This window comes from Globicephala melas, chromosome 20 (genome assembly GCF_963455315.2).
Source record: "Globicephala melas chromosome 20, mGloMel1.2, whole genome shotgun sequence".
NCBI classification, from domain to species: domain Eukaryota; kingdom Metazoa; phylum Chordata; class Mammalia; order Artiodactyla; family Delphinidae; genus Globicephala; species Globicephala melas.
In genome coordinates, this window is record NC_083333.1 from 14,550,071 (window position 1) to 14,573,509 (window position 23,439).

Below are 23,439 nucleotides of genomic sequence, written 5' to 3' on the forward strand. Positions count from 1 at the left end.
CTCGTTGAGAAAACTGCCTTCGATTCCACCTTTCCCCTCCCGGGCTAGGTTGGGTGCCTGTCATCTGGGTGCCTCTCAGAGCACACTCGGTGCCCACCTTTGTCATGGGACATAACCATGGATAAGTTCATCATTTGTTGTCTGCCTCCCCAGTGGTTTACAAGCTCCCCTTCCTTGAGGAAAGGGACTGTCTTATTTAGCTTTTATCTCAGCACTTAGCACAGTGCTGGGTGGAGAGTAGGCACTAACTAAAATAAATGCTTGTTGAACAGACTCATGAAGAAGAGGGTGGCAGCTGAGTAGAGAGAATTGGGGGAGTGGGAGAGGGTGCAGGGGAAGAGGCAGGAAATGGAGAGATAGAAGCAAGTGGGGAGCTGCCAGGGGAGTCTGTGAACCTCCCATCCTAGGATCGAGATCTCCCTCAGGGGCCTTGGAATCTGGGTTTCAGCTCCAATTGATCCATTCCGGATTCTGAGAAGAGGCGTTCTGCCACTCCTGCATGGGGGATCCTTGATTTGGGTCACACGTGAGACTGAATGGACAGCTCTGGGGACAATCTCTACTGCCCACACCCTGATGAACTGTCCCCTGCCTTCAACCTCAGTACCTGGGCACTTGCTCAAAGGGCCAGGACTGTTGGCAGAATTTTGGACGTCGCTTTTTGTTCTCATTTTCCTGCCCCCAGCTCCACCCCCTCAGGTCAAAGATGAGGATTGTAACTCCCCCTTGGGTGGCCTCATGGCTTTGAAAGTTAGACTCAGGCCTCCTTTCCCAGACCCAAGCAGTAAGCACGCAGGAACGCCCCTTTTCCCCCTCCCCACCCCGCCCCCGCCCCCATCAGCTAAAGCGGAGGAATTTCAGAGCTGAGGCTCAGAGGCTAGGAGAGCTTCCCTAACTCTTCCCGAACACTCTGGGGAAAGTCCCCGGAAAGAGGCAATGAGGTGCTCTCCCGCGCTGGGGCTGCCTGTGTGCTGGGTGCGCAGCAGAGTGCCCAAGAGGAGGAGCGCGCAGGCCCTGCTCGCTGGTAGCCCAGTAACTTCAGAGGAGCGACTTGACCCCTGGTCTCAGTTTAGGAACCTGTAGCAATGGGCCTGACCGCTTCCCTCTGCTGCGAGCGTCGCCACTAGGGAGAGGCAAAGGCTCGCAGACACCCCAACTCTCGCTCGGGCCGCGCACGCACGGACTGGGGTGGGGCGGGAGCGGCCGCGAGGGCTGGACCGGGCCCGGGCAGGGGGGCCTGGCCCCGCCAAGGGCCGGCTCCCGGGCCCCTGTTGGCCGCGTTGATGAACCGGTATCCTGGGCTTTGGTGACGCGGAGCTAGCTGCGGGCGCCGCGAGCGGGGAGCGGCGAAGAGGAGCCTCCCCTCCCCCGGGTGTGGAGACGTGGGCGGCGGTGAGCGGCGCCCCCCTCCGCTCGCCTCCCCGCCCCCGCCGGCCCCGGCCGGCCCCTCCCCGCGCGGCGCTCCCGCGTGTGCGGGTGTCTCCCTCGCTCCTCTCGCACACTCTCCGGCACTCGTGCAGGCGGCTCCCGGCTTGGCCGCTCGCTCCGGTCGCCGCGCCGCCGCCTCTGCAGTCGCAGCCGGGCATGGTGAGTGAGTGAGGTCGGGCGCCGCGCGCTCCCCAGCTCGCCGCCCGACCCCAGGCGCCGCCCGCTCCGTCCCGGGGAGCTGGCGGCGGCGGCGGCGCGGGCGCGCCGCGGGGCTGGCGGCCGGGGAGCGGGCGGCCCGTGCGCCCGGGGCCTCGGGGCCCCGTCTCGGGAGCGGGCTCCGCGCCCCTCCCGGCCCCAGCCTCGCTCCTCGAGGGCTGCGCGCTCCCTCCCCTCCCGCCGCCCGCCTCCCAGTCGCCCCACCCCGTGACCAGCTCCCCGTCTTGTCCCGCAGGACCCGCCCGGACGGGACCACGCCGCAGCCGCCGCCGGGAGCCGCGCTTCGGGTCCCGCCTGAGCCGAGCCGCGCGCGGGGCCGCCGCCACCGCCGGCGGGGGATGGGGCTGCCCGGGAGGCGCGCCGAGCCCGCGTGGGGAGCGCGGAGCCGGCGCGCAGCCTGAGTCCCGGCCGCCCGCGCCGGGCTGGTCCGTGCGCACCGCGCGCCGCCGCCGCCGCCGCCGCCCCACGCGCCTCGATGGCGCCATCGCCCCGGCGCCGCTGACCGCCCCGCGCCGCCAGCCCGGCCCGCGCGGCCCCCTCGGAGCCCGGCCGGCACGGGGAGCGGCCTGCCGCGGAAGCCTCCCCGCGCCCTCCCGCCCGGCCCCGCCATGGCGCTGCGGCGCCTCCTGCTGCTGCTGCTGCCGCTGCTCTCGCTGCAGCCCCTGGACCTGCTGCCCGGCGCCTGGGGCGCCCGCGGCCGCGCCGCCAACCGGACCCTGAGCGCCGGCGCCGCGGCCGTCGGGGGCCGGCGGCCCGGAGGCGCCCTGGCCCGGGGCGGCCGCGAGCTGAACGGCACCGTCCGGGCGCCCGGTGGCCCGGAGGCGGGGAGCCGGCGGGGGCAGCCCGCGGCGGCGGTGGCGGCGGCGGCCAGCGCGCCCGTCACCTACGAGACGTGCTGGGGCTACTACGACGTGAGCGGCCAGTACGACAAGGAGTTCGAGTGCAACAACAGCGAGAGCGGCTACCTGTACTGCTGCGGCACCTGCTACTACCGCTTCTGCTGCAAGAAGCGCCACGAGAAGCTGGACCAGCGCCAGTGCACCAACTACCAGAGTCCGGTGTGGGTGCAGACGCCCAGCACCAAGGTGGTGTCGCCAGGGCCCGAGAACAAGTACGACCCGGAGAAGGACAAGACCAACTTCACCGTCTACATCACCTGCGGGGTGATCGCCTTCGTCATCGTGGCCGGCGTCTTCGCCAAGGTCTCGTACGACAAGGCCCACCGCCCTCCTCGGGAGATGAACATCCACAGGTGAGCGCGGCCGCCCGGGGCCTGCCCCCAGACTCCCGGCGGCCTCACCCCTCTTTCCAGGCTTCCCTGTCCTCTTGGCATCCCCCCCTCTCCCTGGGTCTCCGTGTCTCTGTCTCTCTCTCGACTCTTTTAAGTCAACTGAGCACCCCTTGCCTCTTTGACAAGCAATGAATCGGAGCCTCTGTTCCCTCTTCTCCATTTCCTCAGAACCGGGAGCGCATGCTTTGGTTGGTAGGGGGATTTGCAGGGCAGAGTAGGGAGTGGTGGAGTCCGTGAGTTTGAGTCTAAGAACTGTACACATTCCGTAAGCCTGGGTAGGGGTCCAGGGTGTAGTTTTCAAGGCAGGTGGGCGCCTCGGTGCAGGCTCTTACTGCATTCGGTTTTCTGAGTCAAACCAGAGCATCATCTTGGATGTAGGAGATTGAACGCTGTTGGAACCTTACTGAAAAGAGTGAACTGGGTGTTCCCGTGTGTTGGAGATGCGGGTGATATGGAAAAGAAGCCTCCTGGGGTGAGAAGGAATGCAGATCTAACCATTCCATCTTGACCAAGGGCATATGGTGTCTATTCATTGCATCCTGCTGAGTGGGATGCTTCGCTTTCCCGCTGAGACTGGAGGACTTGTTCTTTTAAACCCTGTGGGCAGAACTCTCTGAGTTAACACTTCTTGCTGTGTTCAGCCCGGTGGGCATCTTTCACTGTTTCCATAGGGAGGCAATGGGAGCTGCCTCCCACCGAAACTTATGCCAAGAGCTTGAAATACGGTTGTGCAGGGTTCCACCCTGACTGCCTCCCTCCCACCCCGCCCTCCAGCTCCCTGAGCGCCCCTTGGGAACGGGAAACCAGCTTCTCTTTACAACTCTGTTAATGATGTGCCCAGTGGGTGCAAACTCAGCTCTGCTTCCAGTCCCCTCGCGCTGATGAATGGCTGGACGTGGTTCAACAGTCTTTCAAGGAACAAACCCTGCCCCGGGACATGCCTCCATCCCTGGCACATGGTGTGGGCACTGCCCTAGTAATCGGGACCACCCCACACCGCCCAGACCAGTTTCTCTGAGTTTGCCCGGCAGGCCGGCACCCAAGCCCTACAGCTGTAGCTCATCTCCGCACTCTGCCTGTTATCCTTTCGACCTGAAAACCTTCCCCCGCTGCTGCGGACATTAGTCACCTGTACCTTGTTGAAGAGAGAGAAAGGCAGATAGAAATTTCTGGGTGTGATTTCTTTCCCCCCCCCCGGATACTGTGGGTGTTGAGAAAAGATGATACTCTCTGGCGGATTTTGAGTCAAATCCAAAAAGTGTGGGTACTTTTCATGTTGACAAACTCAGGTGTTGGGATCGGGTGCTTCTGAGAGGAGATGGGTTTCTCAGCCTCTCTCGTTAACCCTGAAGTAAGTAAGTCTGTGGCTGGTTGGTCCTGGAAAATGATGGAAGAATCGTGGCACATGGTCTGTGGTCAGTGCTGGCTCTTAAAAGCAGAGGGTCGGTGGGATGGAGACAGCAAGATCAGGACAAGACGCTCCCTCCTTTGGGCTTTGTCTGGCAAAGAATTCCCTCTCTTGGCTCCCCTTCCTGAAGCAGATGTGCCTGGTTCTTCTGCCTCGGCCTCTGCCTCTGGTCCCCTTGGTTGTTCTCCTTCCCCTTCTTCTATGCTTCTAGTCTCTCATCACACCTCCTGCCAGTGGATTCCCACGAAGCTTTCTTTGGGTTTCTCTCTTCCCCGAGCCGTTCTCCTCTGCACCCTTGGGGAGACCTGCCCCCTGCCCTGCCCTCCACCTCCTACTGAATTTATTCATCATCACCTGGGAGGATGCTTGATGGCCTTTCGATGCTGGCGTTGGCCTGCGTTCTACGGGCTTTGACCTTGGAGATGTCACTGTCCCCCCACCATGCTGACTCCCCAACCCACTCCAAACTAGGGTGACTAGTGTGTGTTCAGGTGTGCGCCTCAGTGGTGATGCCGTGGGGGCAGTTTCTCGCCGAGGTTGGGAAAGAGAGGCAGCCGAGGGAAGGGCGATGCGTCTCAGCCCTCAGACCATTATGTAAATGTGGGCTGCTTCTCCCGCAAATTCACCTCCTGATTTTATTCAGTTCACAGCACCTCTTCCAGCAGCTGCAGTCTCGCCTGTTCAGTGCTTGGGAAGCCATCATGTTGATGCTTGTTAGGTAGGGGACGGAGCCTGTCTTCGTGTTTGGGAGTGGCGTGGGAGAGAGGACAGCACGAGCGATCCATCTGGGACACTCCCTGAATGACCTTGGGCAGGTCGGGGAAACATCTTTCCATCCTGGATAACTCAGGCACAGCGGCATCCCACCCCAGCCTCTCCCTTCCCGGGCGTGTCGGGGTGCGTGTGCACATTTGCACGAGCAGCCCCCCGACTCCCAGGTGTGCATGAGTGGTATCACCACGCTCCCACTTTGCTCATGCCTCAGAGGTCGTTGCTTGCTGTTGCAGGGAGTTTGGGGTCCAGATTGCCTTGTTGGGGACCTGGGGTCGGGAAAAGGAGAGAACGATGGAGAAGGAGACAGATATTCACACCATAATGGGTCCTCCCTGGGGAAAGTGAAGGAGAAGGAGTGTATACTCTTCAGAGGTCCACAGAAGAGGTGGGATGTGTGCTCGGTTCCGTACTCCTTGAAATAGTTCAGCAAAGGCATTTCCTTTCTGGAAAGGCAAAGATCATTTTACTGATTGCAGCATGTGAGCCTCTGCGAAGATGGTGGTTGGGCAAAGGGGCTGAGCGGGAGGGATGTTTGTGGGAGTGTTAGAAGGGTGAAAAGGAAGATGCTGCCTTAGGACGAGCCATCTGCCTCCTCTGTCCCCCTTAGGGCGGGCTTTCTTCTTCCCTCTCCAGCCCCCACAGGGAGGAAGATTTAGCCTTTTCCAGAAGTGATTAGACCTTGCCGTCTGTGTGAGAAGTCCCCCCCCGCCCCCCCCCCCCCGCCGTGTCTGTGGGGCAATCGTCGCCTCTCACGCCAGAGCACGTGAGCACAGACTCTCAGCTGGACTTCAGGGAGGGGGAAGAGGTGGAGCCGAGTTCTGGATCTGGAGAGCCCTGGACGTCGGGTGCCCACCTTTCCCGCCCAGAACCCCATTTCCCACCAGCATCTCGGCCTCACCTAGCCCTTCTTCCCACCTGCCCGGGCTGAGGCTCAAGCTGCCGGCCCGCAGGCGTCCGCCCGTCTCAGTGTTTCCCGAGTGGCTTCTGCGGTGCTTCCCTGGGGCTGCCTCTTCAGTGAGGGGCTGCCATGGCCTGCAAGGGCAGGGGCCTGCCCAGGACACGGCCTCAGAGGCGGGCTCCCTGTTGACATTGGGCTCCAAACCAGCCGTCCCACATTCCAACCCGTTCCTTCCTCCTCGCCCTGTGTTCATTGGTCAGAGTCTTGGAGATGAGAATCATTCTGAGCGAGGAACCGTGTGGCCTTTTAAAAAGATGGCTAATCAACAGATAAGTCAGGAAGCTACTAGGATGCCGTAGGTGCAGTTGGTGGGGCCAGAGGTGCCCGGGGTCCTCCCACTGCCTGCACAGGGATGAAGGATGGAGGAATTTAAGGTGGGGATTGGTGTGGAGAAGTACTCAGGGCTGAGGAATGAAAAACCTGGCTGACCGATGTTGTAAGGGAAAAGGAAGCATGTTAGGAGGCGACCCTGGTAGCCATCAAAAGGGACCTTCATCTTCGGGTTCCTCTGCTTGTTTCTAGAAGCATCAAGGGAACACTGTGTCCTACCTTCTCTTCCTCCAGAAATTAATTACAAACCCCAAGAGCTCTGTTTTGTCCTCACAGACCACATAATTGCAATAGCGGGACCCCTCTGCTGGCTGATTTAGTGAGCTCTCTTCCTAGGTTTCTGGGCAATGAATTGTCAAATCACGCCAAACACTCCATTTTTTCAAGCACGTTGGGCTCACTGTAATGAATTGATCTAAACTGAGAGTCAACTTGTTTTTTTTTTTTTTTTTTAACTTCAAAGATAGCAGTTGTTGGGAAAGAAAAAGAAAGCGTCTTGCCTTGGACCGAAGGTCTTAGCCTTGCATGTTTTCCATTTTCTTTGAGTAAGAAAAAAAAAAATGCACAAAGGGAACGCAGTGAAATTGTGGAAGAATTTAAGAAGGCTTATGGAGGAAGGGGTTCGGGGAAGGATACCAGGAAGACAGAAAGAAACAAAAATAGTAAAGGGAGGAAGGTAATCAGGTGAGAGAGGTGGGTGGCATTGCCCAGATCTGTGCTTGGCTTCCTCCTGACCCCTGCAGCTACGTGCATATGTATTCATTCAACAGATGAGCCCTGCCCACCCGCTGTGGGCAAGGAACAGTTCAGATTATAAAATGTAAGCCTGTCGAGTGTATGTTACCTTTGACCCACGAGGCAAAGCAGAGTTCATTCTCCATGGAGCAGGTCAGCCATGCAAAAAGCCCCGCCCTTGGACAGCCCTCCCTGGAACATTGCTTGCTGTCTTCCTGGCCTCTCCCACCTCCCCCCAGCCCCAGAAGGCATGCACGTCGGTCCCTTTTCCCTGCCCACAACCCTGTCCCACGGCCAGAGCACATTCGTTCAGAGGAATCTGCTGCTGAGTTACTAAGACTTGACCCACAGTTCTCTTGGCTGCCACAACACAGGAGGAGAAAAAGTCCAGCGCACTGTTTCCAACCTGTTTTAATGAGAGATCAAGTGAGCGTGCAGTCGATTTCAGATCAGTTGTGCAGGAAGTCGTGATGTGGAGCTGAAAAAGTGAGCTGACCGAAAGAGGTGATCCCAGACAGACGTACCCTGGGATCCAGAAGAGAAGGGAACTACGCAGAAAGAAGCTTCATCCTCCCAGCGCCCCTGCCGGATTTTCCGGGGCCTGCCAGGATGGCCCTGAGGTCTTCGCTCTCTGGCTCGTCGCCGTTGTCAGCCAGAGTCCCCACTGCGTGTTAGAAGTTACACCCAATCCCTGGCTGCTGGGTGTCACCACTGGCCTTCTCTGCCACCCGCCCCCACCACCACCACCAAAGTCCTGCACAGTCTGTTTGACATTAGGGTGAATTCAAGTGCATTTTGTCTGACAATTCTCGGTACATCCCTTGACAGTATATATCCTGTGGAGCCACAGTACTGTGGTTTGAACTCCCTTGCGTATAGACCATCTCAGATGGGTGGCAGGGGAGGGAGCTCTGACGGACTGTATGAGGGCCTAGGTGAAGTTCATTTTAAAAATACTGTCTGCTGTGATTTTTTTCGCCTCTTTTCTCTACCTTAGGAAACCCCTACCTGTTATTTTTCCCCGAGTCACATTGTTGACCCCCCACTTCCAGCATCTTCGTTCCTGAATGTTGCAGACGGGGAAGAGGGGTTGGCCGGGGGGTTTACCAGCAACCCTTCCGAGGGTCTCAGACCCTTGGCCTTGAGCAGGCTTATTTTACACCCATTCAGGACAGATTGCTAACCTCGTCTTCTTTTTTTTTTTTATCTCTAGAAGTAAAACCAGAATGTTCTGAAAAGGCAGAGTAGTGCTTTCTATTATTTAGTCATGCATTACAGAACCATAGAATTTTTATTGTGGGCAGGTCGTTGAACTTAACTCTCTGATTTTGTAAGCCAAGCAGCTGAAGCCGGGGGAGGCCAGGTGACGATGCCAAGGGTCCTCAGGGATCTTGAACTATAGAAGCCGGTGTGCGGGTATCCTGGGCCACAGCCTCGTCTTCTTGCCCAGTGGAAATCTATTCTGTTTTACTTTATGTACAAATAACTTTCAGATATTTAGAGATGTGAGTGCCAGCCTTCTGCCTTCTCTTGCTTCCCTACATTTTTTCTCCTTCAATTTTTCCATCCACTAGAATGATTTCCGTTCATCTTCCCTGGTCCTTGACAGTTTCTCCGAATTCCTTTGTAAAGGGCAATACCCTGCTCTAAGTTTATTATTATTATCTTTTCATAAGATTTGAGTAATGCAGCCCATTTGAAGAAGGAAAATATAGCACAAGCCAAAGAGTTGTGAACCAGAGCAATGGGTCACTGGATAAAACTATGGGCAGAAACCTGTAATGAAAAAGACGGGCTGTGAATGCTTTCTGTCTGTCCCAGAGATGGGCGGGGATGCTGAAACCGACCAGGTGCGACCTGGTCCGACCAACCGGAGACCAGAGCTCCCCCCAGGCATCCCGTGGTCCTGAGAGGGAGTGATTTCAGCTTTGTCCTCCGGGATGGCTCCCTACGTATAAGACAGCTCTGTGACCCACAGAGGTACATTAACTGGTGCCTTGTCCCGCCCTTTCTCAGCTCTGGGCTGAGAGACCGCAGGGCCAGGGTGAATGCAAGGTGAGGGCTTCAGAGAAGCTTTGGGGAGGATGGCTAATGAAGCTGGACATTTGGGTCCCATCATTATGAGAAATTAACGTCTGTGGCATGCAGTTCGGGGCTTTTGCCTGCATTGCGCCCAAGTCCTCCTTGGAAAGAACCTATCCTAATGTGTCACCCTTCTGAGCAGTCACTTTGGGAGGCCACACGCTGATTCTTCTCGGGGAAATATTGCCACGGTTCCTCTCTCGCAAGTGCTCTCAGAGCCCATGCATGCTATTTTGACTTTTCATGACGGTAGCGTATTTTTATCCTCCTAGGGTAGATGTGATTCTTGTAAGCAGCGATGTCATGGGGCGGAGGCCGATGGATGAAATAGGTGTTTGGCTGGTTATTGATCAGAAATGAAGGGTGCCTCCGGTAAGGAGACCTGCTGGCCCAGGGGCCGTGTCAGCTGCCTCCAAAGGCAGGTGCCCGGAGGAGGCGTCCCGGTATTGAACGGCAGCCCGGCATCAGAGCCCCGTGCGCGTGAGGACCACTAGGAAGGAGCCCCTCCCCTCACTGAAGGATAATTACCGACCTTAAGAAAATCAGCTTCATGCTCTCTCCATGTGTCTGGGCAGACAGCGGAGGAGCTGGGAGAGAGGGGGAGAGAAGGGGGTTCAATATGCAGAAAATGGCTCAAATTACTGTCCAGAAAGGGTTAAAAAATGGTCCCACATTTCTGCATGAGAAATGCAACTTGGATTCTTAATTTGATTCTGAGGGTAAAGGGACCCGATTTCTTTGGGATGCGTGCAGCCAGGCTTGGGGTCAGAGCCAGGTGCCGGCTGTGCCCTGCCCTCCCTCCTCTCCACCCGAATGCCAGCCCCTCTGCAGTTTGGCATCCAGACGAGGTCACCACTTGGGCCACAGAGCCATCGACGAGGCAGAAGCGTTTACAAGCACAGGAAGATGGGGTTTCCAGTGAGCGTTGCCACTAGAGTCCTGATGTGTATTTCCTGCGCCTCCCCAGACCCCCCAGAAGTGTGTTCATTCCACGAGGTTGATCACAGAAATGGAGCGAGGGTGGGGCAGGCTGAGTTTAAGGGCTGGTGACAAGGGGCCACCAGGTGCAGCAGTTGTGGCCAATTGTTATTCCACTTTGGTTCTGGGGAAGCAGCGGCTGTGCTGCTGTAGCTGGGGCGGGATTCCTTCTTCCCAGTAAGAGTTAGTGGGTGGCGAGGGGCTGGGGCAGAGCCTGTGACCCTGCCCGCCCCCTAAGAGTCACTCTCGAGCACTCTGGGAGGAGTCCTGCTCTGCGGCTGGGCACCCGCCTCCTCTGCTCAGGCGTCAGGAAGGGGGAAACTCTGTCTCCCGGGAGCTTACAGGGCGCCGTCACCCATCACTCCAGGAAGCTGGTGTTGAGGACCTGAGATCTCAGTCAGATGAGGACTCAGGGTCACATAGGTGAAGCAGGGCGGGGAACAGGAAACACTCCAAAGAGCCCCCCTTCTCCGGGGCTCCCTCTGTACCCGGCATCCTGCGTTATCCCACTGCATCCTTCCACCACCCTGGGTCTGGTGGCCATTTAACACATGACAAAATCAACTCAGAGAGGCTTAGTAACTTGCCCAGGGTCACACAGCTAGTCCGTGGTTGGTCTCTTATCTTCTTTGGGGGCCGACAAGGCAGTTGGCTCTCCCCTTCCTGAATGTAAACGGGTCAGTGATACTCAGACTGCTTGAGAAAGCAGAGACCCACACGCTCGTGCCCTGGGACGCGTTATCGCTGTAAGGGACTGGAGGGTGAGTGACCTACAGGCCAGGGTACCTCAGTGCCGGGCTGGTGGCCTCACCTGCGTTGCACGCAGGGCACGGAGGCGCCCAGGGCAGTGAAAGGGCTCCTCTTCAAGAACGGATTAGGTTGGTGGAGGGCTGTGAAGACAATACAGAGAGGGCGTAAAGAATAAAAACAAACGAACCAAACCACCTGGGTTTTAATTGAAAAAAAACCCTTAAAACAACTCCCCGCCCGCCGGCAAACCTTTACAGTATTGCAGGGACCCCAGGGCAATTCTGCGGGAGTCCTGGCTCCTGAGAGTAACGGGGCACTAGAGAAAAGAAGTGATTTGGGGGCGAGGAGATGGACCTCGGGCCATTCCCAGTTTTAATTATGGAGAGACGGATGGCTTACAACAGCCCCGTTTATCACAGCTCCCCTCCCTGCCCCATTTATAACCTCAAGCACAGGGCGCGCAAGACCCAGGATTCCGGCCAGCTCACTCCTGCTTCTCTGCCCCACTTCTGCTCTTTGCCGTCTGGTCTTAATGCTCCGCACCCTGCCTCCTCATTCCTCAATCTTTCCCCGCGTTTCTCTGCTTCTCGGGCCCTGAAGCCCTCTGTCTTGAAAAGCCTGTGAAAGGGAAGGAGCCCTGGGTTTTGCTCTCCAGCTCCAGCTGTTGCGGCTGGTGGCGGTGGTCACGTGTGGTCACGGCCACGGTGGTGGTCCCTGGCGGGGCTCACACCCTGGGGTCTGCAGCTCCAGTGCAGGGGTCCCTGACCATCGGATCGAGGTGGGTGTGGGAGTGTGGAGGTCCTGAGCATTGTTTTCAGCCCCACCCTGGTCGGAGGGGCAGGAGAACCCTTGGTCCTACTTGTCCAGAGCCGCTGCCCCCATCTCGGGACCTGTGGAGGCTGGGTTCCAGCCGGGCGCTGGGTGGCTACGAGCTTGGCCCTGTTCCCTAGTGTTTGGGAGAGGAGTCGCTGCTTTCTGCAGGCTTCACGAACACTCCCGTTCTTCCTCGCTTTTTTGGCCTGTGGTCTCGTGTACTGTTCCCATTAGCTCCGGCATTAAAGTCTCATTACTTAGGACATCTGTCCTCTGGACAGAGTCTCAGTTCCCTTAGCCAAATGTCCTCTTCTGGGAAGGATGCTTCACACCCAGACAGGCAACTCTCCCCTCTTCCTTCCATCCTGCTGCTCCAGCGGGGAGGGATTTGAACCCTGAGAACGCGTGCCGGAGCAAGGAGGCGCAGGAGTGTGTCCAGAATCCATCCATCCCCCCGCTTCTGAGGTCCTGGGATACAGACGCCTGCCGTCATCCAGGGGCACGGAGGGGGCTGACCCCCTAATAAGCAAAGAAATTGTTGCCAGGAGAGCTTTTCTCCTCCAGCTGTCGGATCAGCCTCGGATCCTATTAGTAGGGACTCTGGCCTCAGTCACCCCGATGTCTGGGCAGCTGAGGGCGGGCTCGTGTTAACCCACCTCCTGAAATGACCAGGCAGGAGGCCCAGCCCAAGTGCTGAGACTGCTCCAGACCTTTCGGAAGAATCTGGTTTCCAGCCTCCCTCTTGGACCCCCTCTGACTTTTTACTGCATCCTGAGAAATTTGCCTGAGCTTTGCCAAGAATGCTATCCCGGTGGCTGCGAAGGCTCTTCGTGCTATGAGAAATCACGCAGCTTTTCTGTTCTCAGGTCCGCAGCTGCCAGCTTCTTACCCTCTCTGAGCATTTGCGAAGAGAACCTGGCTTTTAGCGGAGGATCTGTGGCTTCTCTGTCTCTCTCTTCAGTCACATCATTAAAATGTTTCTTTTTGTTCCTTTCGGTGTATTTGTCCACCGCTGCTGCTTTCTCCATCTGTCCTTCTTGTGATTCCTCTTCTGTTGACTTTTTTTCCTTTCCCGGCTCCCTCCCTTTCTCCTTCTTGAACTTGTCCTGCTGTAACTTCATTAAGCTGCATCAGTTCAGACTCTGCTAATTCAAAATTTATCCAAATTGGACCTCGGCAAAGTTGCTTTTCTTTTCTCCCTCTGATAAAAAGCTGTGATGAACAGATTAATAGCTCAGACAAGACTGCAGAGATTGTGCAGGGTGCATCCGCCAGGCAGAAAGACGGACTGTTTTCAAGCAGGCTCTTCTGCAGACAATTGGCATGCTAATTACAAATCATTCTTATCTGTTCGATAAAGTAGCTCTCCAAAGATCAATGTTTTTTTTTAGCCTAGTTTGTAATCCTGCGGTGGCCCAGGAAGCAGTAAAAATGCATTTCCTTTAAAGCATTTTACGATTTCCTTGTCTGTTTTATTGACTGGGATTAGCCTGCCCCCGTTTCTGCTGCATTGGTGATACTTGCCTGTAAGGCTGCTTCGAATTCCCTCTCGAATTCCCTCTGGGGGCCACTGCTTATTTCCCTTCTTCTTGTTTCTTTCTTTGTATTTCCCCGAATTTCTAGAATCCAGAAACTCTCTCGCGTTTGGCTTTGAGAATTCTGTGACGGACGATGCCACCGCCCAGGGCGCCCCTCATTCCATCCTGCCACAGGGTGACCAGATGGGCACAAGAGGTTAGGGTCCCGAAAGCAGACCTAGCACAGTCGGCCCTGTCTCTGGGGGATAAGAGGACAGAGATCTCTGTCTTTCCTCCCTCCATTCTTTCCCTATTGCCTGTTCCTGCATCGCTGTCCCAACACCACGGTAGGACAAGATAGGATGTGCCTAGATGCACCCTTATGGAAGAGGACACGGACCTCCCTTGCTTTGCCTGCTTTTGAGGCTCTTGAGGGACCCCTAGCAAAGCCCCCTTTCCCTCACTCTTGGAGGCCGTCATCCATCTTTCCCTGCCTTAGAGCACTTCCTGAGATAGGCAGGCTAACGGCAACTTCTGTCACTTCCTGTGCCCATGACCTTGGGTGGGCCCCTCGGCCCCCTCTGGCCTGTTGGCCCTGCTGTGGGTTGAGGGCTATCGAGTTGTGGAGGTGTGTTCATCTCCGGCCCATTCTGATCTCCCGCACACCTGGGAAATTCAGGAACGCAGTCTGTCCTTTCAGACGCAACAGCCCTGTGGTGTAGAAGAAAATGCATTTTCCTCCAACATTCCGTTCACATAAGAAAGCTGTCTTCACGTGGCCTCACGGGAATGCTTGTCTCTAGCATCTTAAACTCGTAGACTGTCTTGGGTGAAAGGGGCTGATGAGGTGCTTTCATGCCTCTCCTGCTGGGCGCACCAGCTGCATCTAGAGCTGGGGCTCCCCCTCCCCCTGGAGGTGGTCCATTCTATTGTTAGGACGCAATTCCAGTTAATTCTCATGGGAAGCCAATATTGACTTCCCTGGCATGAGGGCAACCCCACCCTTGTGTACCCCACCCTTTCAATAGTGGCATTGATGGTAAGGTACTTGAACTTGGAAATGACAATGATGTTTATAATTTTTTTTATAGAAGGAAGAAAAAAAAATTGAAGAAAGAAAAGAAGGAAAAAGGGAGGTAGGGAGAAGGAAGAAAAAAAATAACTGAGTCTTTTGCAGAAAATGCTGCCCCGGCCCATTTGACCCATTTGCCCTTTTAATACCCCAACAGGATCCTGATTCGTTTTGCCCATGATGTGAATCCCTTTGGTTTTTATCTCGAAGTTTCCTTGCCTGGTCGCGGAAGCACGATTTGTGATGGCCTCGCAGGAAGAAAACAAATAGACACTCTCTTTGCACTTGGCTTGCAGAGGGTTGCAGGGTTTAGCAAAAGCTGGTGTGTGAGCAGATGCATTTCTGACCTTAGGCCTGAGTGGAAAGTATGGGATGTAGGTGGTCCCTTCCAGGATGACCCGTAGCCACAGCCGTGCCATGTGGCTCCCCCGCCACACCAGGAGTTTTGCCATCTGGCATTGCTGAGTCAGCCCGCGAAGACGCCCCTCTTGCACCTGTACACATGGACTTTCGTTGTGGTTCTGTTGGCTGAGCCCCTAGACACGGGGAGGCTGTATTTGGATTGATGTATTAATCACATGTTTAGTGCTTACGAGGTGCCAGGCTCTGTTCTAAGTGCTCTACAAATATGAACTCATTTAGTCCTCATGATAACCCTAAGAGGTAGACGTTATTTTTGGCCTTATTATTTTGGCCTTATTTTTTTCAACAAGGTCACAGAACCACAGGGCACTTAGGAGCTGCCTAAAGATCACCAGTATCCTGAGTGGCCGGAATTCTGACTCAGGTGCTCTGGCTCCAGAATCCCTGCGTTTAGCCAGTGGGCGATACCGCCTTCATTCTGCGTCTCCTGTAGATTCACGTCTGTGTTTATAGCAAGTCAGGAAAATGACACCAAGGGTAGCAACAGTAAGAGCAGCCGTAGGTGCATGTATTAACTCATCTATCACCTGGCTGCCCAAGCGACCCTGCTAACAAGTCTTGGTAGCAGTTTTGTTCTCCCAGGTCCAAACGGTAGCTGACCTTGACACGTCCAGATCTTTGATTCAGGCTCCAACAGTCCACATATCTCTGAAGAAGTCTAGGCTTGGTGTAGATGCTGCCGAATTTCCCAGGCCCGGGTAAATTTTCACATGATTCATGAGGCGAGGGATGGCGTGTGTGGAGGAGATGCCGTTAGGGATGAACTGGGGTCCCGGGGGAGGCACGTCGACCCTGTACCTAGCTGTGGCTCGTCATCGAGGGACAGCTCCAGGTCAGGCGCTCATTGGGATGCAGTGACTTGTCTTGCTGGCCTGGAAAACAAAGCAGGCAGGCCGAGCTTTCCCTTGCTAAGTTCGGCTGTGTTTATTGGCCGTGATGAATTCCGATTGTGCCGGGGACAACTCAGACCTGCAGAACGGCTGGGTGCAGATGCACAAACATTGTTATCACAACAAAGGAGATTCTCCCCGTCCATTCGGAGCCTCTGTGTGTGCGGAGAGCGGTCTTGTGCACACACAAAGCCGGCAGCTGTGTTTTTCAAGTGGACTTTGAGAGAACCAGAAAAAAGGAGAACTAAATTAAGCCATTCTCCTCGGTCCGTGTTTATTAAAAATATATTCACTTCAATTGTCCGGAGTGCGTGTTTCAGAGAATAAAGGCACCCCGACTGCCCAGTAGATAAGGATGAGGCTGAGGGTAGAGGGCTCTAGCTGTTCCCGGAGTGGCAGAGTCGAGGAAAAGCTCAGTCATCCGGGACTCACATAACCAGAATAGTTTATTTAACCGGAGTAGAACGTCTACACTCTACTTCTGGGAGAAGTACCACAGAAGTAGCTATCAGAATCTTCCGTGGTTCATTCTCCAGTTTTTATAGGATTCCATTTCCTAGATTGTCTATATTTTATGGAGTTTTCTCTGTGAAGAGAACTAAAGTTTAGATTGGTGGCCCTCTCATGGAAGAACTTTGCTTTTTTTTTTTTTAAAGTAATTATATTCAGTATATGCTACTTAATTAGGCAGGAATGCTATTAGAAAATTCTTCAAAAACAAGAGTGTTCTCATTAGTCCTTAGGAACAAAAACATTAAGCAGAATAGTTCATTCGTGGAATAGTTCATCTGTTCGGCCTTCTCTCATACCCATCCAACAGCATAAATTTGTTCCTACTGCTCCCGAAAAGAGAAAGGTCCTGACTAGGGGGTCTTAACTCTGCAGGTTGCCTTGCTCTTGGCACGGAAAAACTTACCGAACACCAGCTGAACTGATTTCCTCCCTTCCGTGGCATCTATGTGGCTCTCAGATCCAGAGACGTGGCAGAGGCAGAAGGCTGGTTTCCATTCGTTCCACTTCAGTGAGCAGAGATATTCATGGTGTCTTCATGGACAGCATGTTAATTGAGCTCAAAAAGACTTATCAATAAACTAGGGTTCCTAGCTTCCCCACTTCATTTGGGGGGAACTGAAGTTTTACCCCCTGCTCCGTGAGTGAAGATCGGGAAAAAACAATTCCAAGTTTTTATCTGACACTCTTTGGCCACGTTTGTTTTCAAACTTGGAAGCTCCGTGAAGTCCAGGGACTGCTGAATGGAGGGTAAGAACTTGGTAGAGTAGGGCTCTGGCTCTTATTCTGGCCTCATGCACAGCAGGAGTCTAAAGAAGTATATTGGCGTTCTACTCAGAATTTCATTTGATAGAAGGTTGCCCGCTAAGACAGTGTAAAAACTTTCATAGCTGTTGATGGTCATGACTCACTAAGGTGAATAGAAATGGGCAGTTGGGTGACCACTGAGTTCTGTCTGGGTAGATTTTTCTACTAAAGATTGAACACGCTCTATATCTCCTGTTCAGAGACCACTGCAGGAACACAGTCGGTGAAAAAATAAATGTGATTAAGTGGATGGAGGATTGGAAGGAAAGATGGATGGATGGATGGATGGATGGATGGATGGATGGATGGATGGGGTGTTGGATAGATGGATGGATGGATGGATGGATGGATGGGTGGACAAATGGGTGAACGGAAAATTCAGTGGTATAAAGTCAGCCTCTGTAGTGTAACAGAGGCTACTTATGTTTGAAATCTGGATTTACCGCTTACCAGCTCTGTGACCTCAGACAAGATATCTGACTTCTCAAAGTCTTAGTTTTCTCATCAGCAAAATATGGCTACTGATAGCACCTACTGTATAGGATCATTTTGAGGATTATATAAGATAATGCGTAAAAGAGTTGAGCACTCTGTCTGGCACATAGTAATGGCTCAATAAATTATAGCCCTTAATTTCCCAAGCTGGCAAGACTATGAAGCAAAGTTATAACCAAGGTTCTGTTTATTTTTCTCATGTTAAGGGAATCATTTGCCATTTTAAGAAAGATTTCATATCTTGAATACAGGGGGCAACACATCGAAATGTTGACCAGGCTTGGTCCCTACAGGAATTGCAATAACTCAACACTTGGGGAAATTCAAACACACTTTCATTCCTTGGGACCACTGACAACATTAACCAAGGTGTTAAGTGAATAAGTAATTGGTCTTGACCTGAACAACTCATTGACTAATTGTTTCTCCACACCCTAATATTAACTGGCATTTGCTAAATTAGCAGACCCAGCTGGAGAGACTGGGAGGACTCATTCAAGCTGACAGTCCCTAGGAAAGTGAGATGTATATAAAAGGCAGTCCCACTGAGCAGAGGGACATCAGGGCTCCAGCCAGAAGCCCTGGGTTGAAATTTCGGTTCCATCACGTTCTCATCCTAGAATTAGTCTGAGCCTCAGTTAAGTGTTTAAAATTGGGGTAACCGTAGCTGCAAAGGTCCCAGGTTTAGCATGGCCGCCACGCCGGACAAGGCAGGTAAAGCCCTTAGAATGTGTTCAGTGCTATCCATATGTAAGATGGGATCTCAGTTTTGCAGATGGTTAATATACAAGCAACGAGTCCTGAAGAACGCAGAAATTTCCTGGCTTGAGTGATCAGAATGACTGTTTCCCCTGTTCAGATTTGCTGCCCAATTAATTAACTCTCCCCTGCTCGCCACACACCCACGAAAGCCAAGGAGTCCATGTGCAGCGAACCAAGGCAATTAGGTAGATAATTCAGGCAAAAAGCATTCCTTTGTTTCCTATATCCAGATATTGCAGCAAAGTGGCTCTGGGGGAGGGGGAGATTGGGGGATTGGGATGAGCAGGACAAAGAACCAGATTCTTCAGGGTCTTAAATTAGACCTCTGTAGTGGGCACGGGGCGCAGGGCTGCCCTTGGCTGGGAACCAGCCTCACTCCTCACTGGCCCGTCTCTGTCTCTCACCCCCAGATGCTCTTTCCCTGGGAAGGTCTCTCTCTGATCCCATCTCCCTGTCTCTCACCTTCTGAATCTCATTCTTTCTCTGAGTTTCTCTGTGTCCCATTTTCTCTCTGGCTCTGTCTGCCTGTCTATCTGTGACCCTCTGTCTCCCCGCCCCCCGACTCTTTCTCATTGTCTGTTATCCTTCTCTACTCTGTCGTCTCTGCACCTCTCCCTCGGCCTCTCTCTGGCTCTGAGTCTCTGACACCCTTCCCATCTGTTTGGCTCCCTTTCTGTCACTCTCTTCCCTCCCTTTGTTTCCTTTCCCTCTCCTTCTGTCTCCACCTCTGTCCCTCTGTCGCTCCCTTTCTCTCGTTGTCACTGTCTTTCCTTCTCTCTCTCCCCACTTCCGACCCCAAAGGGGTCTCTGTCCCTTTCTTTGACCCTGAGAGCGGCAGCCACTCTCTCACAAAATCTGCTTCCCATTTCCTCAATGACCAATTTTCTTTCCTACGGTGAGAAAGTAGCTCAGGCCTTAACCCATTTCCTCCGGCGTCTCCAAATTAATTAGGTGAGATTGGGGTCGCACATTTCAGAATTAGAATAATACCTATCCAGCACCCTGGAGAGAAGGGGATGGAAGGTGGAGAGGAATGGGGGTGAGAAGGGGAGGTCACGGAGCTGAAGAGCTGAGGGAAGGGTGTGTGAGCTGAAAGAGGGGGACCCAGCACCATCTGGGAACGAGGCCCACCTTTCTGGCTGCCGGAGGGAGCCACTGGGAGCACTGGGAAAAGGGGACTCTCGGAGGACGGTGCTCAGGCGGTCAGGATCGCATCCCTGGCTACTGTCCTCCTCGTTGGGACCACACAGGGCAGGGTCCCTGCCCCCAGCTAGCCTGACTCTTCAGCACATCCATCCCGTTTGGCTGCGCAGCCCAGCTCAGCCCTGCCAACAGGGCACTTGGAGAGGGTACCACGCAAGTTATTACCTTTAGGAGGAGACAGCTTGGCTGTAACCCAGTTAAAACTCATTCACCAGCAGCAAGCCAGAGGCAAGCAGAGATGCTCTGGGGAGCCTGATGGTCTCCAAAGAGGTGTCTTCCCCCTTACATCTCATCTCTCAGGGCCTGCAGCCTGCAGGGCTTCTCAGGAGATGGGCCCTGAGAGTCCCCCCCCCCCCCCCCCGCCCCGGGAGTGCTGATCTCAGTTTGAAAATCTCTTCTCTGCTGGGTCCTCCTTGGCCAATAAGCCTGGAGCGAATCTGCTGTGGGTTTGCCATTTACACTGTCCATATGGACAAAAGGGACGAAAGCCCTGCAAGGATGGAAATCTTCACTCCTTTCTCTCTTTGTTTTTTTCTTTCTTTTAAATTAATTTTTATTGAAGTATAGTTGATTTACAATGTTGTGTTAGTTTCTTCTGTACGGCAAAGTGAATCAGCTATACGTGTACATATATCCCCTCTTCTCCTTCCCATTTAGGTCACCACAGAGCATAAGAGTTCCCTGTGCTATACAGAGGTTCTCATTAGTTATCTCATTTCACTCATAGCATCAGTAGTGTATATGTGTCAATCCCGGTCTCCCAATTCCTCCCACCACCACTTCCCCCTTGGTATCCATACGTTTGATCTCCACGTCTGTGTCTCTATTTCTGCTCTGCAAATAAGATCATCTATACCATTTTTCTAGATTCCACATATATGTGTTAATATATGATATTTGCTTTTCTCTTTCTGACTTAACTTCACTGTGTATGGCAGTCTCTAGGTCCATCCGCATCCCTACAAATGATCCAATTTCATTCCTTTCTATGGCTGAGTAATATTCCATTGTATATATGTACCACATCTTCTTTATCCATTCCTCTGTTGATGGACATTTAGGTTGCTTCCATGTCCTGGCTATTGGAAATAGTCCTGCAGTGAACATTGGGGTGCATGTGTCTTTCTGAATTATATTTTTCTCAGGGTATATGCTCAGGAGTGGGATTGCTGGATCATATGGTAGTTCTATTTTTAGTTTTTTAAGGAACCTCCATACTGTTCTCCATAGTGGCTGCACCAATTTACATTCCCACCAACAGTGCAAGAGGGTTCCCTTTTCTCCACGCCCTCTCCAGCATTTATCGTTTGTGGATTTTTTGATCCTGGCCATTCTGACCAGTGTGAGGTCATACCTCATTGTAGTTTTGAATTGCATTTCTCTAATAATTAGTGACGTTGAGCATCTTTTCACGTGTTTGTTGGCCATCCTTTCTCTCTTTGAATAATGGCTGAGCAATGTGCCAAGACCCGGGGATACACTGATGGCCCAGACACCCAAGATCCCCTGACTTCAAATGTTCATCTCAGGGTCTCCAGCCCTAGTTGTGCCAGAGCCCAGCCTAGTGTCCGACCTTGGTACACATCTCTGGAACTAGGTTGCACTGAGCATTAATCAAAGACCCCCTTCACGTAGTGCTGTGTAGACGCAGATCTGAGTTTCTCAGCCTCGCCACTGTCGGCGTTTTGGGTGGGATAATTCTTTGCTGTAGGGGGCTGTCCTGTGCATTGTAGGATGTCTAGCAGCACTCCTGGCCTCTACCCACCAGTTTGCCAATAGCACTTCCTCCCCAGTTGTGTGACAACCAAAAATGTCTCCAGCCATTGCCAACTGTCCCCTGAGGGGCAAAATCATTGTCGTTGATGTAGATTTAGTACTGACCTTCCAAAAGTATGGTCTTAACCACATGACTCCGTTTTCTTTCGTAGATACCTGAGAGGTCTTTGTAAGAACGTGAGAGGCAAGAAAAAGAATATAAGCTTTCTTTTTGTAATAGCAGCTTTATCGGGCTGTGATTCACCTCCCATAAAATTAATCCTTACATTTTAAATCGTCCAATTCAGTGATTTTTATACATTCACAGAGTTGTCCAACTATCACCGCTAGCTGGTTTTAGAACATTTTCATCATCCCCAAGAGAAAACCTGTACCTATTAGCAATCCTTCTTCATTTGCCCCTCCCCCAGCCCTTGGTAACCACCAGTCTACTTTCTGTTGCTGTGGATCTGCCTAATCTGCATATTTTATATACACAGAATCATAACATGTGGTCTTTCATGACTGGATTCTTTCACTTAGCACGTTTTCAAGGTCCGTTCATGTTGTAGCACATATCAGAACATCATTGCTCTTTTAAGGTTAAATAATAACACATTGTGTGAATACGCTACATTTTGTTGATCCATTCTTCAGTTGATGGACATTTGGGTTACTTCCATGGAGAATTCCCTGGCAGTCCAGTGGTTAGGACTCAGCACTCTCACTGCTCGGGCTCCGGGTTCAACCCGTGGTCGGCGACCTAGGATCCTGCAAGCCATGCAGTGTGCGCAAAAAATAAAATAAAAAATAGAAATAAAACATTTCATTGATGTATTATAATAAGTAAAATAAAATATGCACAAACCAACTTGAATGGGCCTCTGTAAAAAAAAGATAGTGCTGCTATGAACTTTCATATACAAGTTTTGTGTAGGCATATGTTTTCATTTCTGTTGGGCATATACCTAGGAGTATTTTAATTGCTAGGCCATATGGTAACTCTGTTTAGTATTTTGAGGAACTGCCAGACTGTTTACCAAAGGGTCTGCACCGTTTCACCTTCCCACCAGTAGTTTATAAAGGCTCCAATTTCTCCACGTCCTTGCCAACATTTGGTATTTTCTTTTTGGTTATAGCTATCCTGGTGGATGTAAAGGGTTATCTCATTGTGTTTTCGTTTTGTATTTTCCTGATGACTAATGATGTTGAGCTACTTTTCATGTGTACCTTTTCTGGAGAAATGTCTGATTATATTTTGTCCGTTTTAAAATTGGGTTGTTTGGTTTTTATTGTTGAATTTTAAGAGTTCTTTATATATTCTGGATGCAAATCTCTTAGCAGAAATATGATTTGCAAATATTTTCTCCCATTCTGTGGGTGTCTTTCATTTTCTTCAAGCTGCTCTGATGCAGAAACGTTTTTAGTCTTGATGAAGCCTAGTTTACCTGTTTTTTTCTTTCTTTCCTTGTGCTTTTGGCGTCATATCTAAGAAACCATTGCCAAATCCGAGGTCACAAAGATTTACTTCTCAATTTTTTTCTAAGAGTTTGTAGTTTTAGCTCTAAATATTTAGGTCTATGATCCATTTTGAGAATCCAACTTATTCTTTTGCATGTGGATATCCATTTGTTGAAGGAACTTCTTTCCCCATGATCACGACACCCTTGTTAAAAATCAGTTGAACGTAGACGTATGGGTTTATTTTTGGACTCTTCAATTTGATTCCATTGGTCTGTATTTCTGTTATAACTTTTTTTTTTAATTTTTATTTATTTTTATTTTTGGCTGCGTTGGGTCTTTGTTGTGGTGCACGGGCTTCTCACTGTGGTGGATTCTCTTGTTGCGGAGCATGGGCTCTAGGCGCGTGGGCTTCAGTAGTTGTGGCTTGCGTGCTCTAGAGCGCAGCCTCAGTAGTTGTGGCGCACGGGCTTCGTTGTTCTGCGGCATGTGGGATCTTCCCGAACCAGGGCTCGAACCCGTGTACCCTGCGTCAGCAGGCGGATTCTTACCCACTGTGCCACCAGGGGAGCCCTCTGTTATAACTTTTAAGTCACTGTTTCCTTACCATAGAAAGATGGTAGGAAAGTGCCTTTGATAAACAGAAGGGTGAAGGAATCAAGGTAACGTGCGTGGATGTGTGGTTAAAAAGTATATAAAATATTGATCACATTTTGGAATTAAAAGGGATCTTAGAGGTCATGTTAGTTTAAACCCTTTGTTTTGCTGATGGGGGATAAAA

General features: G+C 52.3%; 1 protein-coding gene across 4 annotated transcripts in view; it reads left to right on the top strand.

Annotated features, from left to right (window-relative positions):
* Positions 1-2,252: 2,252 nt before the first annotated feature.
* SHISA6 (shisa family member 6) overlaps positions 2,253-23,439 on the top strand; it is a 242,875-nt gene continuing 221,688 nt past the window's right edge. For all 4 annotated transcript variants that reach the window (XM_030862348.2, XM_060290650.1, XM_060290651.1 and 1 more), the window contains exon 1: positions 2,253-2,896. In XM_030862348.2, coding sequence (XP_030718208.2) covers positions 2,253-2,896 — 644 coding nt within the window. The remainder of the gene's footprint in view (positions 2,897-23,439) is intronic.